This window comes from Gavia stellata, chromosome 4 (genome assembly GCF_030936135.1).
Source record: "Gavia stellata isolate bGavSte3 chromosome 4, bGavSte3.hap2, whole genome shotgun sequence".
In the NCBI taxonomy this organism is placed as follows: Eukaryota; Metazoa; Chordata; class Aves; order Gaviiformes; family Gaviidae; genus Gavia; species Gavia stellata.
In genome coordinates, this window is record NC_082597.1 from 208122 (window position 1) to 226367 (window position 18246).

General features: G+C 44.0%; 1 protein-coding gene across 1 annotated transcript; it reads right to left on the reverse strand.

The window, feature by feature from the left end:
- Nucleotides 1–1942: 1942 nt before the first annotated feature.
- On the reverse strand, nt 1943–7841 carry LOC104254489 (guanylyl cyclase-activating protein 1-like). The gene is made up of 4 exons (XM_009808278.2): nt 7644–7841; nt 4884–5033; nt 3078–3168; nt 1943–2070 (listed from the first exon to the last, which is right to left on the reverse strand). The coding sequence occupies exons 1-4, from the start codon at nt 7839–7841 to the stop codon at nt 1943–1945; spliced, it is 567 nt and encodes a 188-aa protein (XP_009806580.1).
- Nucleotides 7842–18246: the final 10405 nt, after the last annotated feature.

The window sequence follows — 18246 nt, forward strand, 5'->3', positions numbered from 1 at the left end:
GAGGAAGAACCAGTTTTCTATAGCATCTATTAAAAAAAATAAAAATTAAACTCCCCTTACAAATATTAAGGATTATTACTAAGAATGTACTGTGTACATGCCCTTCTCCTTTATGTATATCGAGAAGATTCTGTACAGTGTGTATAGCAGCCTGCCGCAATGCTGCTGGCAGCTACAACTTCTTGGTGATTTCTTTAATACATCAGCTGCACTTACAAAAATTCTTTATTTTCCTAAGAACTAAAAATAGGTTTTTTTCTGTATGTCAGATGATAATAAAAACACAGTTTTACATGTAACTGACACATGAAACTGCAGGAGATTGAGGACTTCTAATAGGTACAGGACAGGTTCAACAGAGTCTTGAAAACAAACCTCTGCCTTCCTCAGTCCAAAGGGACAGCAGAGTCCAACAGCATACATTCATAATAATCCTCTGGAGAACTGATCAATGTTTGCCGATACCCAGGTTGTGATTCCTCTCAGAAGCTCTAAGACTGCAGACATGTGCATGCCAGTGGGACCTGGAGATGAGCCCGCCTGGCAAAATGTTGGTGCCAACTCTAAACATGATCAGTCACTCTCCCAAGTTCCAGTGACAATACTGACTAAATCTCCCTTGACTTAGATGAAAGGCTAGACACTTTGTTCAGTGTACATACATACATCACAGAAGCTTAAATATAAGCAAGATTAAATCCACTCTAAAAGCCTTCTTGTTACAGGTCTGCAGGTTCTTCCTCCTGCACAGGAAAAACACGCCCAACTATGGCATAGGCACTCTGCTGAACTTTTTCTGCATTCTTCTTACCTTCTGGTTCTCTGTCCAGATTCAAAGGAGCTTCTGATTGTGACCTTATCTAACGTTAGTGACCAAGACACAGTTTGCTCCATTTCCGTCCATGCTACATCACTGTTCCCATCGTGTACAAAGACACAGAGTCATTTGTGGCAGTACTGATCTAGCGTATCAACTTCACTCCAGTATTCACGTGAACAGCAGAATTCACGAGTCACCTTGCTGAGTTGTTTCTTTTGCTTCTTAGGTTTTCTCCCCAAGAATAAAAAGAAAGACCAATAAAGGATGCGTGAAGCAACAATACTAGGATCATCTTCACATACTTCATTTATTCAGTTGTACGGGAGGAGAGCAGTAGGACACAAGTCTAAGAAATATTTGATCTCTCAGATAATTCTTCTGCTTTGGAAAACTGAGTAGCATATTTTCTCTGGTTACAGAAGCTGCTCCTAAACTGTTGACTTGTTTGGTAAAGAGTTCTTTGATCACAGAAAGCTGCAAACAGCAGCATTACTGGCAGTGCATCTGGGAACAGATTTGTCACTATCAGCCTTAAAGACTGATTTTTCTTTCAGCTCTTGATCTTATGAATAAAGCTACTTCTGTAGAGACTACCAAATTCAAGCACATCTGGTACAGACAAACATGCTGGTGTTTATGATCTAATACCATGACAAGAAGAGTGGAAGTTACATTCTTTTGATAGCTCTCTATATCGATAACAGTTTGAAGCTCTTCTTTTGTCCATGTCAGAAATTCTCTACGCTCCATCATCCAGGTCTGCTCGTGCTCTTCACAAACTTAGCGTTACTTTTAGTCCATTGCAAAGTGACAACCTGGGACACAGAATAAGGAGGAAATTTGCGCCCTGAAACTTGGCCTTTAAATTTTAGGAAGTCAAGTCAAATACTGCCACCCAGATCCAGTTTTTTTGAACCTGTCCTGCATGTATGTGGCTGAGCATCAATATTTGTACAGGAACATGCACTCAGATACACAAATATAGCAGTGTCTTTCTGCTCCTACTTCCATATGCGTGTTTACAGAAATTTTGTTTGTTTTAAAAAATGCTGTCTCTCCTTTCTGGTGTGTGTACACCCTTCTGTCTATTGGTTTTCTCCCAGCATTTTCTCCCAGCTGGATTTATACACTACGCCGACGGTTGTTGATCATGGCCACAATGTGTGACAGGTCCAAACTTTTCATCATAACCTCCATGAACTCCTCATCTTTCCTTGCTCCCTCCACAAATTCATCCAGAGAAAGTTCACCTGTGTCAGACACAGACAGAAGGCATTAGAGTCATACCAAACCACATTTGAACAGGAAAAGGAGTACAGTAAACTAACTTTAGAGCCCACTTACTATACATGCACTGTTCTAAAGCACCAAGAGGCCTCAGAGAGTCTTTTTAAGCTTATATAAAACTTCCCTGATATCCAGGCAACTCCAGCTTCCTTTTTTTTTTCCCCACACTAGGGAAAGGGTACATAAGAAAGAATAGAGGAAGTGCGTAGCTAAGGAGTGGGATCATAGCTTCCTATAAATAAGGCTGGATTTGGCCTAACCTGTCACAGTCCTAACCTGCCCCACACTTGCTGGTTTTCATGTTTAAAAGAAGTGACAGAAGGAAGCTGTGACAGGCAGAAATAGGTCTTCTGTCCTAGGCCAAAAAGCCCTTGTTCAGGGAAACAGCTCGGCAGAGTTCTTCTGGAATAGCAAAAGAGCACGTCAGAATGAGCACATGAAGTAGCAAGGAAAGAAATATCTCTCGGGAACATACAGCGGCTACAGTGGCGTTGACCGACTTTTGACTGACTGGTCCATAGCACTTCATGTGCTTGCTGTACTGCCTGTAGTAGACCCAGTGAAGAAACTCTGCAAACTTCAACATTAAATTCCAGTTCTTCCTTTCCCTGCTGCTGAAATGTTAGGAGCAGCTGGGGCCATCTGTTAATATTTCCCACCTCTAACACTGACATAAGCTACACAGCAACATACAAAAACGCAAAAAAACCCCCCACTCCAAAACCCCACTACCAAACTCATGTGGACTGAGACTTAGTACAGGGAACAAATCCTGTCATACTGATTATGTATGATGCACAGAGAAAAATGCCTTAGCAAAATTAATGGAGAATGCATTACTGGATGAGAATTCATATAACAAGCAAATATAAAATGAAGAGGCATAAAGTTCAATCAAGAAAGGAAGACATGGATGTCTCTCTGTAGCGCAGAGACCATCTGAGTTGGATGACAAAGACAGGAATCTTACCATCTCCATTCACATCAATTTTGTTGAAGACTCGGTTGGTGAACTCTTCTGCCGTAGTTTCATGGTCACCACCATTAATAGCTCGAATAGCCTACAAGAAAAGAGCAAGAATAGGAAGCTGCCTAATGACTCCCAAAATGATGGACTGATTCCACTGCAACCTGTCAGCGTAGATTCAGAACAAGACAGTCATGCCTGGTATCTTCCCCATATAAATGAACGAGCATCATAAGAAAACACAACAGAAATCATCAGGCCTTACGGTTGGCACTGACGGGTGCAAAGGGTGCATGGTTCTGGAGCATGGAATGAGCAGTGAAACCCAGAGGATCACCCTAAATCTGCTTAGGTAGGTAAAGCACTGCAGAAATGGCAGAATCAGGATCCACCTAACTGATGCAATTTCTATTACCCTATGGTCCACCAAGCCCAGTAAACACTGTCAAACACCCTCTGCATTTGACATGATGAAATTCCTTTGTTATATGCTGTGGTCATTTATTTCTATTCTTGCTTTCCCTACTTCCATTTATATACTGCTTCCTGTGTGTCCTGCTTCTCCCTAAAGCTCCCTGGAAATTAATTTTCAGCTTGTGAAAGTTTAAGCATTATTCACTAGTGTTTACTACAATTCATCTTATTCATAACCATATAGTGCAGGGTTCTCTTTTCTTTCCATGCCTAATTGTTTCCTTTGTTTAAGGATGTCCATGAAATATGTGATTCCAGGGCCTTCATCTTGATTCTAAGACTATTCAGTTTCTAGTTTTTACCATCTGATATTTGATGAGTTTCTTCATTCTTTTTCAAATAGCCATTTTACTAAAACTAAGTATCACCTCAGCAACTTCCTAAGGCTGCCAAAAAAGACACTGAACTACACCCACAGAATTCAAAGGGCAGTAAATTGTTTCCCACCAATTATCACCCACAGGACTTGTTTCTCAAGAGCTCTGTGTTAAACAATTACTACCTGTTACTTCACTGTGATGTCTGAGTATTTCTATTGCAAGCTATTAGTAGGAGGCTGTATATTATTACAGTTATTGATTTGGTTTGGTCTCTTCAATGCCCAGCACTGAAAATCATATCCAGATGAGAATGCATTACTAACATCTTATTAGTGGTTTTATTTGTGGACAGCTCAGGCTTCAAATCTTTATCAAATCCATTTCTGACCTTTCTTATTCAGAAATGTAAGTTATTTAGGGTCATTGAATCTTTCTTGCATCTTTCTAGTTTCCCAGTCTCTACAGAATAATCTGTACTTCCAGCATAATTCATTATGATATATTCATAAGGTCATGTTTATGCCTGTAATTCCAACACCTTCCACAATAGCTATTTGCATACAATCTTTTCCATTGACAATCATTCTTCTTCAAACCATTTGCCAGAGTCAGAAATGTTTTATTACACTGACATTTAGGAGCTGGTTCTAAAAAGCAAACTGGGAGTAACTCTTCAACTACTATTTGCATGGGGAAAAGGACATACGAAGGACACATCGCAGAGACCACAACTGACAGTCATGGAGTTTGAGATCTTGGAAAGTGCAATTTAGGTCCTAGGCAGCTAAAACAATTTTATAGAGTTAGCTATGCTGTAACATATGCTGTGGTGGTAAAGAAGAGTCTGTCAAGTCTGCTTACTGGACTATGAGATTGTGGGGAATTCTGCTAGAAGAAAGAATGCTGTTAAAGAAGGTGTCATCCATGATCATCCGTATGGAGAACAGCGGAAGTCTTGTGTGGTGGAATTTGTCTTTAAGGAAAGAGGAAAGAACACAGACCCCCGGAGACTTACCTTAATGATGTTGAGCAATTCATGTTGATCAATGCAGCCGTTGCCATCTACATCATAGAGCTTGAAATACCACCGCAATTTCTGCTCCATCTTCCCACGGAGAACGAGGCTGAGGGCAGCCACATATTCCATGAAGTCAATATATCCATCCTGTGGGAAAACGAAAACCAGATTGTGACAGGAACAAACTGAGGAAGTTATGGCTCTGGAGCTGTTTTACCTTACTGCTCTTCAGATTCACAGGTAAAAAAGAAAGAAAAACAAATGGCACAGAGACTGGAGCTTAGGAAAAAAGCTTTAGTACACACACATACACGTACACACACACACATGCTATTTCTCTGTCCACCTTTAAGATCTCCTAAATACCTGGATTCCTAAAGTTATGATCTATTACATGTCTAGGCTACTCTGTGCTTGCCACCTGCAGAGATGGAACCTGTCACTCCTCATGGCCAGTGTGAACAAACCCCTCTCTGTCCACCAGAGCTGACTGCCTATGGCCTGCTGGGACGGAAAATTGATCCAGAGCCCTGGCTGCAAGAAAAGTGGAAGGTAATTCTACCTTAGGTTTTCTGTACTAGTCTGCTTTGTCTCTGTGGGAAAATACTGCCATTTCAGTAAGCCATAGATCTCTTCTCCATTCTCTGAAAAAAAAAGTGACTGAAGATATTTTTTTAAAATACATAGAACATGAGTTGACAGCTGGAAAAATTGTTCCGTATTTAGGTTTTTAAACATTCCATGTCTTGAATCTACAAAGAAACTCAAAAAGCACTTGTTTTCTCTGCAAGAAAAATGCCAGACAGTAAAGGTTCATAATCCCTACATTTAACACTTACTAAAATTTGAAGTGGTTAAAAAGAAACAACAAATAAAGTGCATATCTCTGTCAAAGATTCTGGATAACTACTTCAACAAATTACAGTGAAAAAAAAAAAGAAATTTTCATTTATGAGGTATTTAAACAAAGTCAGATGCCTTTCTGGAATGGATGTAAATAAATATATGTAAAAGGCAAATGAAAGTGGACTAGCAGAGCACTACTGTTTTACAGCAAGGATCACAACATTTTAAAATATTCATTCAGGATCATTGTCGTACTCCCCTTATGTGAGTTTTTCTTAACTTCATTGAGCAAAGTCACAGAAAACAAAGATAACCAGCTCTAAAGGTGGGAAGGAGGGCATAATTGCAAGTTTTAAAATAACTCTGTTGAAAATTTATCCTTTTTGTCCTCAGCAGAGTTCTCAGAATCTGAAGGTCCAGAGGGCAGATGATTCCATCCATCATCAATGTCTGTATTATTAGAGGGTGGCTCTTCCTCTGAGTGCTCTTGTTCCTTGCCCTTGTTTATAAAAGGAACTTAGATTCAGTGGCTAACTGTTAAGAGGCTAAGATTAACTGATGTAGGTTCATCTCCACTAGCTGCCACACTCTTACTTCATTCCCCTTGAGATCGCTATCACTTTATTTAGAAGATAGCTTTTTATCTTTGTATGACCAAATTTGAATTTGAGAGTCTTCTTAAAACATTGTTTACTGCATAACATGGGGCTCACAGGAGAACTTTGGAATATGTAACATCCTTGAACAAATTTTGAAGTCCTTAAACATGCCAAGAAATGACAGAGGTAAAGGGGAAGACTTGTGCAAGAACTGTAAACGTGTTGGTTTAGTTTATAAAACTGCTTCTCATCACTATCATCAACCTGGGCACAGAGAACTTCAGGATGAGAAAGGATATTATATTCTTTGAGATTTGTAGTCATTTCCAGTCATTACATCCACTACAGGACCTCAACTACCCTAATGGAGCCTGGCTGCTCCCCTCTTACCTTTAAGAATTTTGTAATATTCCTTAGCATTCCTTAACTCCTTATGCCTTCTCACATGTTGTCCAAACCAACGTTCTTTGCTCAGTCCCTAGGCTTTCCTTCTTCAAAACTGACCCTGTGACTTCCCACCGGTTTCACATGTCTCCTTGACTCACAGACATCTGCTCCAGCCATTTCAGAACCTTGGAGCAGAGAGCAAAGCTGAATTTTCCCAGGCTGCCATAAAACCAAATTTCTCTGTCATTGAGGCGACATGCCTGCAAGCATAGGCCTAAGTATATATGGATAAAAAACAGGCAAAAGTGAGAGGCATTGCATGCTTAAAGGAATTATGGGGGCTACTGTTTCTTACCTTAGACACAGCCAGTGGTCGCCTGTCACAGTGAGGAATACTACCTACATCCTAGCTACTGCTGTATGCTATACCTCCTAGCAGTGAGGAGAGCCACATAGATTGTCTGCCCATGCAGTATTAATTTCAGCTGCCAAATACCTGGAAATTACCTTCTCTGTGAATGCTATAATGATTTCTATTGTGTTTGATTTCTGTAGTCTCTACTATCTAATACAGATATATTTTTTAATAATAAGGATTATATATAACAATGAAATCACCTTTCATTAGTATTTTGCTAGTCAAAGAAGGCCAAGTCAATTAATACACAATAAGGAATTCTCAAAATTCAAAGATGAACTTGCACAAGGTAGTTAGATAATAAGGTGTTATTACCTATGGTTTTGTTATCTATGTCATTAGCTACGCACATTCATTTGCTCCTTTCATTTAGCTACTTTACATTAGTGACCCTCAGCAGCTTTCCACACCAGTGTTTGTAAAAGAAAACAAATGATTCTAAAAATGCAGGAGTTGGTTTGCTTTTAAGCAGTACAAGGCAGTTAATTTCCTTGCCAGAGTACTCACCTTGTTCATATCAAACGTGCGGAACATCTGCTCAATATACTCATTGGCCTCTGGATCCAGCCCTCGAAGCCCAAAGAACTGTTTAAATTCATACTCCGTCAGCTGTCCAGAAGGACACTCTGTCATGAACTTTTTGTACCAGTGGTGGATCTCAACAGCCTGTAGATCATCCACTGTGGAGCTGCTGTTGTTCCCCATGCGTATGCGTGGTCAGAAGAATGCTGCTACAGGAATGATCCTCTTCCTCCTGTTGCTCTCACAGCACTGCCCATCTGCTCCTGTCCACGTTCAACATTAGGGTCAGTTAAGTGAGGGATCTAACTTTCCACCAGCCAATTATAAATGTTAATCTGCTTAGAGGCTGATTTACAAACCTGAAAGTTTCAACGATACAGACAGTCTTCTTAGAATGGAAAGGAGGTGCAAGATAATCTAGGAAATCACTGCTATTTCAAGAGCCAAATCAGAAAGGATGATAAGGTTAATCAGACACTGGCATCAGGAGCTATACTGGTTTGATACGCTACCCTATTCTTAACCTTGATATAATTATACATAAAGATATGAGGAAAAGGCTACAAAATGTGGGATTTGAGGGGAAGTAAAGATCTGCTCCTCTAACTGGATTTGAGAGTCTGTTTTCTCAAATAGAAATGTTGGATAACTTAGTGTATAGGACCAGAAAGTGTTACAGAAGTAGCCCATCATAAATGTTAGGCTATGTGGGAAAAAGCTTATCTCCATGCACACAAAGGGGCACAGAGGAACAATGGCAGGTGGGCGAACCCAAATAATCCCCTGACCTGGCTAATCCCAGAACCACCACAGAAGTCCAATCAACCCATAAAAGGTTCATCTGCACAAACAGGAAGGAGCAAAAAGAGACAACCACAGGCTGGGGAACCCAAATAACCCAGTAAAAGAAATGGAGACCCTGTCCCGGCTCCTTCTAAGGCTGTCATAGGGCAGCCATCAAACCCCATGGGCCTGGAGGTGACACCCATCACAATGAGTCAATGGCAGAGGTTGTCAGAGTACCTTACAGACTGAGCCTAGGGGTATGGAAAACATTGTGGGGTGCAGGGGAAGAGCATCTGCGGACTGCACAAGACATATAATGGGATGTTTAGGGGAGGAACCAAAGATGGGGAAAGGGATGGGTCTAGGTGGTTTGGGGATGAACAAGCATGGGAAAATGGAGGGAAAGGGGATACAAGGGGCTGGTTGCATGTAAAAGGGTTGCTGGTTAGTATGAGTGCCTAGCCATGCCCTGTGACTGATCATCACAGTCTTTCCTGTCTTCTAACATTTCTAACTCTTTCTCTGGCTGTGTGGCTCTGTTCTGTGTGCATGTGTGTGCATGGGGATTTAAGTGCCCACAAGTAGAGTGGGAACCATGGATCACAGGAGCCTGCATGTATTTGGTGCCAGCAGCTGAAATCAGTGAGGATCTAAGTGTCAGCAACTGGTGTCAGGCCATGGATCACAGGGTCCTGCATGTCTTGGGTGCTAGCAACTGGAGTGAGTGAGAGTATGTGTGTCAGTATATGATCACTAGTGAATATCAAGCCAGACTAGCCAGCAAATAGGTTAAGTGGTTTGGGAACCAGGTGTGTGTATGTCTACGTTAGTGAGACAACTGGAGGAGTTGACTATTGGAAGCACCAGGGGTCCAGCCCAGCTGCTGGAGAGACTGTAAGGTGTGGGGTTGAGGGAGACCCATTTGTCTGTGTGTGTTTCTCTGTGCAGGAGACAGACAGCTGAAGAAAGCAAGGATCCTGAGGGACTCATCATAGTTACTGGTGGGACCCACAGTATACGTGTCTGTGTGTACGTTGGTGTGTGCAAGGGGATCTGTACCAGCAACTGTAGTGGGGCTGTGGACCTTGGGGGTCTGGCATGTTCAGGTGCCAGCAGCTGGGGAGACCAGGCATCCAGAGCCAGCTACTGGGCAGACCGAGCGTCTAAGCCCAGCTACTGGAGCGATCTGCATTGTGCATATGTGTATATTTCCCACTGATGGATCTTCACCCTCATCAGCCAGAGAGGGGAACAGGATGCAGCCATCCGTGCTGTTTGTGTTTGTGTGAGTGCTGGGTGCTTCTGTCTGTGTTGCTGGCTGAGTGCATATGTATATGTGTGTTGTATACATGTGTTTGTGTGTATGCCTACTAAGAATACATTCTCAGCTTTGCAACGGGTTGGACCTGGGGGCATGGAGCTGTAACACCCTCACCTCCTTCAGGCCACCAGATCCGGCAACTCCTAACAATAGCACAGATGAATCAGAGGCAATCACCATCTTTACTTAGGAATGGTTGTCATTCCAATGTTTTATCCTCACATCTGTTAAAACACAGTAATAGCTTATTTTTGTAGTGTAATTAAAAAAAAAAAAAATCCAAACCCATAAACATTTTATAATAAAACAAAGAGAAGTAATTTTAGATCATGAAACAATGAACAATGCTAAACAGTCCATGTACTTATCTTTTGTGGCCAGCATTATGTAACAATGCAAGTAGTACCACCTCAAATTCACTTTCTCAAGAGCATATTAAATCAATGCAACAAGACTATGCATCACAAATGTTTCAGCTACTTATACTGAAGCTGCAGATAAACATTATCAAGACCATTAAAAATTGTTTGTGTTACTGAAATGTGGTGAGATACTAGTGTAACTGAGCCTTGAAAATTATCACCATTAATCCATTTAAGAAGGACAGTATGTAAAGGAGATGGAGGATTTCTATATCTGTTAGACACCATTACTAAACATTCTTAAACTAAGAATTCATGGTTACATTCAAAATCTTGTTTATGGATGAAAGGGAGGTATACCTTACATATAGAATCATAGATCATTGATAATAGAATGGTTTGGGTTGGATGAGTCCTTAAAGGTCATCTAGGTTCCCCCCCCCCCCAGGCCCCCTGCCATGGGCAGGGACATCTTTCACTAGATCAGGTTGCTCAAAGCCCTCTCCAACCTGGCCTTGAACACTTCCAGGGAGGGGCATCTACAACTTCTCTGGGCAGCCTGTTCCAGTGCCTCGCCACCCTCACAGTAAAGAATTTCTTCCTAATACCTAATCTAAATCTACCCTTTCAGTTTAAAACCATTACCCCTCATCCTACCACTACACTCCCTAATAAAGAGTCCCTCCGCATCTTTCCTGTATGCCCCCTTGAAGTACTGGAAGGCTGCTCTAAGGTCTCCGCAGAGCCTTCTCTTCTCCAGGCTGAACAACCCCAACTCTCTCAGCCTGTTGTCATAGGGGAGGTGCTCCAGCCCCCTGATCATCTTCGTAGCCCTCCTCTGGACCCACTTGAGCAGGTCCACGTCTTTCTTATACTGGGGCCCCCTGAGCTGAACACAGTAGGGTCTCAGCAGAGCGGAGCAGAGGGGCAGAATCACCTCCCTCAACCTGCCAGCCGTGCTGCTTTTGGTGCAGCCCAGGATACGGGTAGCTTTCTGGGCCGTGAGCACACATTGCTAGCCCGTATTCAGTTTTTCATCCACCAATACCCCCAATACCTTCTCCGCAGGGCTGCTCTCAATCCACTCATGACCCAGCCTGTATCCGTGTTTGGGATTGCCCCAACCCAGGTGCAGGGCCTTGCACTTGGCCTTATTGAACTTCATGAGGTTCGCACGGGCCCACCTCTCGAGCCTGTAAAGGTTCCTCTGGATGGTATCCCTTCCCTCTAGAGTATCAACCACACCACTTTACATATATATGTAAAGCCAAGAATTTATTGTTAGTATAACAGAAATTTTAACAGCCTAGTTCAAGAGTCATCATTAGTCTAGATCTAATTACAGAAAAGCAAAGAAAAATAACGTAGATCGAGTACTTATATACAGGAAAAAAGTTGCACTAATAGCAATAATAGAATTAAAATTGCAACACACGCACGTAGTTTCTATGCCTTTTCTGGTGTTACACTCACCTGACGGCTGCTCCTCTGGACATTAAGAACTGTGGTTCACTCTGATGTTTGCAGTGAGGGGGTGTCATGGCAAGTTGTCTGCATCTGGAGTCCTGCACTGGGAAGAATGTGATGTTCTTTTTAATGGTTTCCTCATGCTCTCTTCTTTTTTTTTCCCCCTTTCTTCTCTTGCCATCCACTTAGGTTCACGTATATATGTTTGCTAACATAAATTTACACTTTTGTCTTCCTTTTTACTTTTACATTTACATTTCAAGTTACTCTATATGGTGCCCTGTAGATATCTTAGATACGTTTACTTTGTTACCCCTAAAACTAGTTTTGTCCAGCTCTGGGTCTGCATTTTTCTAACTAATCATGAGTTATTTGTTTATAGCCACGGAGTCTCCAGCAGAAAGCTTGTGCCCCATCTCTTTATCCTCCCATGCCTGTTCTCCTCAATGCCAAATCCTGCGTCTCCACTTCTCAAGACCTCAGCTGTTTTACCAGGCCTGTGTTTCTCTACTCTACATCACTGTGCCAGAGCTGTAAATATCTCAATCTACCTAGAGTAACTGCTTGCTAATACTACCTATATAAAACCATGGTTGTACCACACAAGGATAAGTAAGTAAAATAAATTAGCCATAGACACCTGATCATCAGAGAAATTGCTCTCACAGCTAAACCAAGTGAAACAAAGCTGCAGACAGGTAATGAAAAATTCAGAGTAGGCCTGGCAAGCCTTAGTCCTGAGGCCCCAACTCAGTACAGAGCCTACGGCAATACCCTGTGACAGGACTACATGGTTACATCAGAAGCAGGAATACGAGTGCATTCAAATGTACGTGCTAACACATGATGAGGACAGTCGGGAGGCGAGGGAGATTGTGCTGCTCAGACTTCGTGAAGTCTTTGTGAACTTCATGAAGTTCAAAAAAGCCAAGTGCAAGGCCGTACGCCTGGGTTTCATCAATCCCCGGTGTCAATAGAGGCTAGGGGGTGAATGGATTGAGAGGAGGCCTGAGGAGGATGACTCGGGGATACCGGTAAACCAAAAATTGGACAGGAGCTGGTAACGTGCGCTTGCAGCCCAGAAAGCCAACTGTATCCCAGGCTGCATCCAAAGCAGCGTGGCCAGCAGGTCAAGGGAGGGGATTCTCCCCCTCTGCTCCACTCTGGTGAGACCCCCCCGGAGTACTGCCTCCAGCTCTGGGGTCCCAGTACACGAGAGACATGGACCTGTTGGAGCGGGTCCAGAGGAGGCCGCAGAAATGGTCGGAGGGCTGGAACAGCTCTGTCATGAAGAAAGGCTGAGAGGGTTGGGGTTGTTTAATCCAGAGAAGGCTCCAGGGAGACCTTACTGCAGCCTTTCAATATATAAAGGGGGCTTAAAAAAAGACAGAGAGAGACTTTTTAGCAAGGCCTCTGGTGGCAGGACAAGGGGGAACGGCGTTAAACTGAAAGAGGGCAGGTTTAGACTGGACATCTCCAGAAGCGTTCAAGGCCAGGTTGGACGGCGCTTTGAGCAACCTGATCTAGTGAAAGGTGTCCCTGCCCAGGGCGGGGGGGGCTGGGCCGGATGATCCTCACAGACCCCTTCAGACCCAGCGCGGACGGCGCTGCCCCCTCCAGGGCGAGCGGCCCACACGCCCCGCCCCGCCGCCGCCTCGCCACACCCCTCACAGTGTCTCAGAAAGCCTTGGCTGATTGGTTGCTTCCTTGTTATTGGGCGGGTCCCCAAGCCCTACTCGGGATTGGTGATTTTGTGCCATGTGTCAGGATAACCATGTCCCCTAGGCGGCTGCTTCGCCGTAATTAGCTGACGGTCACGTCTATCTTCGTGTCTCCGTAGCTGACTGGCTGTCCTCCTGCGGGGAGGCGGGGCCGCGCTGGAGGCGGAAGCCGCCGCGGCGTGTTCCGGTGCTGAGGTGGCTGGGGGCGGGATTGGTTTTACAGCAGCGGAGTCGTCGCGAGGGTCGGCGGCCGTGGGTCGGCGGCAGGTCAGTGCCTCCCCCTTCCTCTCGGTGTTGTCTTTCTGCTGTGTGCGGTCTGCGGCGTCGGCGCTGTCGCCCGGCTCTCGGCGGTGGTCCCGGACCGGGTTCCTTCCGCCGTGCAGCGCTGGGACACCGCTGCCAGCCGCGCTGGGAGCGGCCCTGCAGGGCCCGAGGGACTGGGGCGGGTTCGCAGCTTCTTGGGGTCCAGGGCGGTGAGGAGTAGCGGGGCGGGCTGGGCCGGCGGCGGTCTTCTCTCTACCGGGCTGCGTGATCCGGCCCGGCCCGGCCCCGCCACGCCGGTGCCTACGCTGCGACCGTGCTGCCTTTCGCCGGCAGTCTGACCGCGGTGTCCAGATGTAACCGGCAGCGGAGGCCGTCCTGGGAAGGTTTCTGCCCTGTGAGGCCCACCGGAGGCACTGCGGTCAACTAAGCTCTCGTCGGTAAATCTGTGGGACGGGTAGGGCAACCGTGCATTCCTGTAGCTGCATCGGCGCTGCCTTCCCCTTCCCTTGGTGGAAGGTTGTTGGTAGTTCCTGGGGCCTGGGATTGCAGGTGACGGCGGCAGTCAAGATCTGTTGCTCTCCTTCGATCCTTGTACCTTTCAGAGCCCCCTGCACGGTGTGAGAGGTTTGGCCCAGGGTTTGTGTACGGCAGCAATGTCTTCAATGCCTGTTTGCCTTCAAAAGAAGGGAAATGCAAAGAATTAAACTTAATTCGTGTGTAATATAATAGAATAAATTAAGGAAAAACACTATTAAGTCTTTCTTCCCTGTGTCTGACTCCTAGAGATAGAAATGCATGGATATATGCACTGCTTATTACAGAGACTGTAATAAACAGTGCATACTATCCTATGACTAGTAAGGGACTTAGGCTGTTTGGGTCAGTAAGGAAAGTATATTTCAGAGTAAAGGAGCCTCTTCTAGAACACCACTGGTAGTCCCAGTGTTCAAAGTAAAGTCTCGCGAGCAAAAGTTCATTAGCCATAGGAATGCTGAACAAAACATTATTTTCAGCTACAGCCAGAACACAAACTGTACTGGCTTACATCATGAACACAGTGCAGGTCTTTTGTGTTCTGCTGTTAATTACAAAACTGGAAATCCATACCAAATTCTGTATGACCCTGGAAGAGCAATAGTTTTGTCTCTGAGAGCTGTACTGTTTACTTTATTTGGGTGAGGCAGTGGAACACTGAATAACCTCTGTCCTATTGTGTTTGTCTACTTCTGTTTATGAGGAAATTCGCCAGCATTGTATAATGCTTTCCTGCTATAAGCTCAGAAGTAAATACGAAGTGCACCAGGGTATTCCTTCCACAAGTCCTTGAGGCTAATGTATAAGACAGCTACCACCTTGTGTGTGGACTTGTTGACTTTGGGACAGTATTTAAAGCTATGTTATGCTTGTTCCTGGATTTGTTCTCAGGGAGGGTTCAAAGAAGACTGAGCCAGGCTCTTTACAGTGGTGTCCAATGACAGGATGAGAGACAACGAGCACAAACTGAAACACAGGAGGTTCCCTCTGAACATCAGGAAACACTTTTTTACTGTGTGGGTTACTGAGCACTGGCACAGGTTGCCCAGGCAGGTTGTGGAGCCTCCATCCTTGGAGATATTCGAAAGCTGTCTGGACATGGTCCTGGGCAACTGTCTGTCTCTAGGTGGCCGTGTTTGAGCAGGAAGGCTGGACCAAGTGACCTCTGGAGGTTTCTTCTAACCTCACCGATTCTGTGATAAGATCTTCCCTGAGCCTTCTTTTTGTTGTCCTTCACTGAATTTGCTCCAACGAGTTCCTACCTCTCTTGTTCTGGGGAGCCCAGAACTGGACACGGTACTCCAGATGTGGCCTCACCAGTGCTGAGTAAAGAGGAAGGATCACCTTTCCCTGGCAACGCTCCTAATGCAGCCCAGGATGCTGTTGGCCTTTGCCATGAGGGTGCATTGATGGCTTATGGTCAGCTTGTTGTCCACTGTGATCCTCAGGTCTTTCTCTGCAGAGCTGCTTTCTAGCTGGTCTGCCTCCAGCATACTGGTGCGTGGGGTTATACTTCCCCAGGTGCAGGAGTTTGCATTTCCCTTTGTTGAACTTCATGAGGTTCCTGCTCGCCCATTTCCCCAGCCTGTCAAGGTCCCTCTGGCTGGCAGCACACCACTTTGTGGGGTATCAGCCACTCCTTCCAGATTTGTGTCAGCTGCAAAGTTGCTGAGGGTGTACGCTGCAGTGATATCAGCCAGCTGCGCCTGCACTTTTGAGTGCATCCTGTCAGGCCCCGTGGACTTGTGTGTGACCAGTTTGTGCTCCCTAGCCTTTTCCTCTTCCACATAAGGTAAGTCTTCTTTGCTCCAGACTTTGCATCAGGTGTCAGTGGACTGGGATTCCTGAAGCCTGGTCTTGCCACTGAAAACTGAGGGATAGAAGACAGCGAGTACCTCAGCCTTTTCTGTGATCAGGGCCCCTGACACATTGAGCAGTGGGTCCGTGTTTTCCCTGGGCTTCCTTTTGCTGTTTATATAATTGTAGAATCACTTTTCATTCCCCTTCACATCCCTTGCCATATTCAGTTCATCTGAGAATATAATTTAAAAGTGAGTTCAAAAGACGTGAGTCTATAAGACTTGAGTTCAGGTTATTAAAGTCCATGCCTAGATGCAGACAGGCCTCAGTTCCTCTGTTTGCATTTTGAGGAGGCCAACTGTGCACCACGCCCAGGAAGGCACATTAGCTTGAGTTCGGTATCGGGTTAATGTAGCCAGCCTGGACAAAGGCCAGGGAATCTATTCTCAACATAGTCCATGTACACATGCTTGAAATTGTAATGCCTGTAGCATGCAGATATGTGCTGAGCCCTGTACGTATTTCTGGCTACAATGGATGTCTGCAGATGCCTAGATGCTACTTTCTTCCGTATTTCTAATACCACTTCTAATAATTCATCTATTGGTTCTATCAGTCCTAAATCATGTTATCTTATATTACCTCATGTCACATCTCAACGACATATTGTGTATTTGTGACTTTAAGAAGCTGTGGCCTAATGCTCAATAGGAAGATCAGAACCATCCTCTTCAAATATTGGTGACAGTCAGAAAGAGGCATTTTTGCATGTGGGTGACTGTTTTCTAAAGTGTGCTTTTACCACTGCCAAGACAGCAGGTTTTGTTCCTCACTGGGGCATTGTGGGGGTGGTGGTTTACAAAACTATAAGTACTTCATTATTCTTAAAATGAACCAGGGATTCCAGTCTTTAAATGAGTCTTTTATATTACCAGCTTGGTGAACAGTTGATGTTGACAGAAGAAATTTCTCTAGTAGGAACTGTAACTATATTATTGTGGAAGTCCATGCCTCAGTCTCGTCTGGGGCCAGCTGAGAAGTAAGCAAAGTACTAGTACTTTTTTCACTGGCTGTTGTATTGATACGGAATGTGGACAATCCTGGCTTTCTGGCAGTATGCTTCTTGAGTAGTTTCGTCCTCTAGAACTCTTTGCAAGAGACTGTCTGAGGCCTGGCTTCATGTCTTTTTGCTTCACTAACTGCTTCTTGAGCATTTTATTCTGTAGGCTGAAGAAACTAAGCTCGTACCATACAGAATAAGAAACCAGGACATGTCTCTGCAAGAACAGGAGAAATCCAGTTTCCCAAACAGGGAAGACTTTTCACTTTTTATGGTTTTTGCAAATGACTGACTGTAATAATCCCAAGGTGTACTGTGTAAGATGAAGAATGGGTTTATTTCTTTACTGTTGGATAAATTATTTTCCTCTTTTTTTTTTCTCTTTTTTTTCCCCTCTCTCCATCAAGAGTATTCGTTCATGTAACCTATCAAACCTGTCATTACCCAAGAGATAAAAAAGAATGACATGAAGGACCTGTGTATGACTGCTCTGCCTTGGAAATCTCTTTACCACTGAATAAGCAGACCTATGAGCTACTTGGTGTATAAAAGAGGTTGGTGTTTATATGCCCTTTTCTGTTATTGATACTCTAATGTGCACTGTGAGATTTTTCTATTTCTGCAAAATCAGGTGGTTAGAAGGTGTGACTGCTACAGAAGAACAACGTGTTATGGTTCTCTCCATTGTCAATGTTTCCACACTTTAAGTAGCAATCTAAGAGCAAAGATTTGCTTACTAAGATAAAGGAGGTCAGGAATGAGTGGATCATTGTAGCCCACTTTAGAAGCCTACTTCTAGCTAAACAGAGACATCTTGTCATATTAAAAGATTCCATTTGATGGAGATAATTATTGTAATGTAAACTTGATCTTATGGCTAATGTGAGTTTGCCTAGTTTCAGTTTGCACTATTGGAGCTGCTTCTACATTTGTACAAATTATTTTGCCATTTACAGGCATGGACTTACAGTTGGGACAGATCTATAGCTTTTCTGTTAAGAGATATGTCAAGTGTCATATGTGACCTTTCTCCATAGAATACTAGAATGATATAGGTCCTAAGGGACCTTGGGAGTTCATTTGGTCAAACCGTCTGCTCTTAGCATGGCTAATTTCAAAGTTAGATCAGGTTGCTATGAGCCTATTCCAGTATTTTTTATCATCTTCCTGGTGCATATATTTGGGTTTTTTTCCTGATTGAAATTTCTTATGCTGCAACTTGTGTCCACTGCCTCATGTCCATCTGCTGTGCACCTCGTAAGAAGTGTCTGGC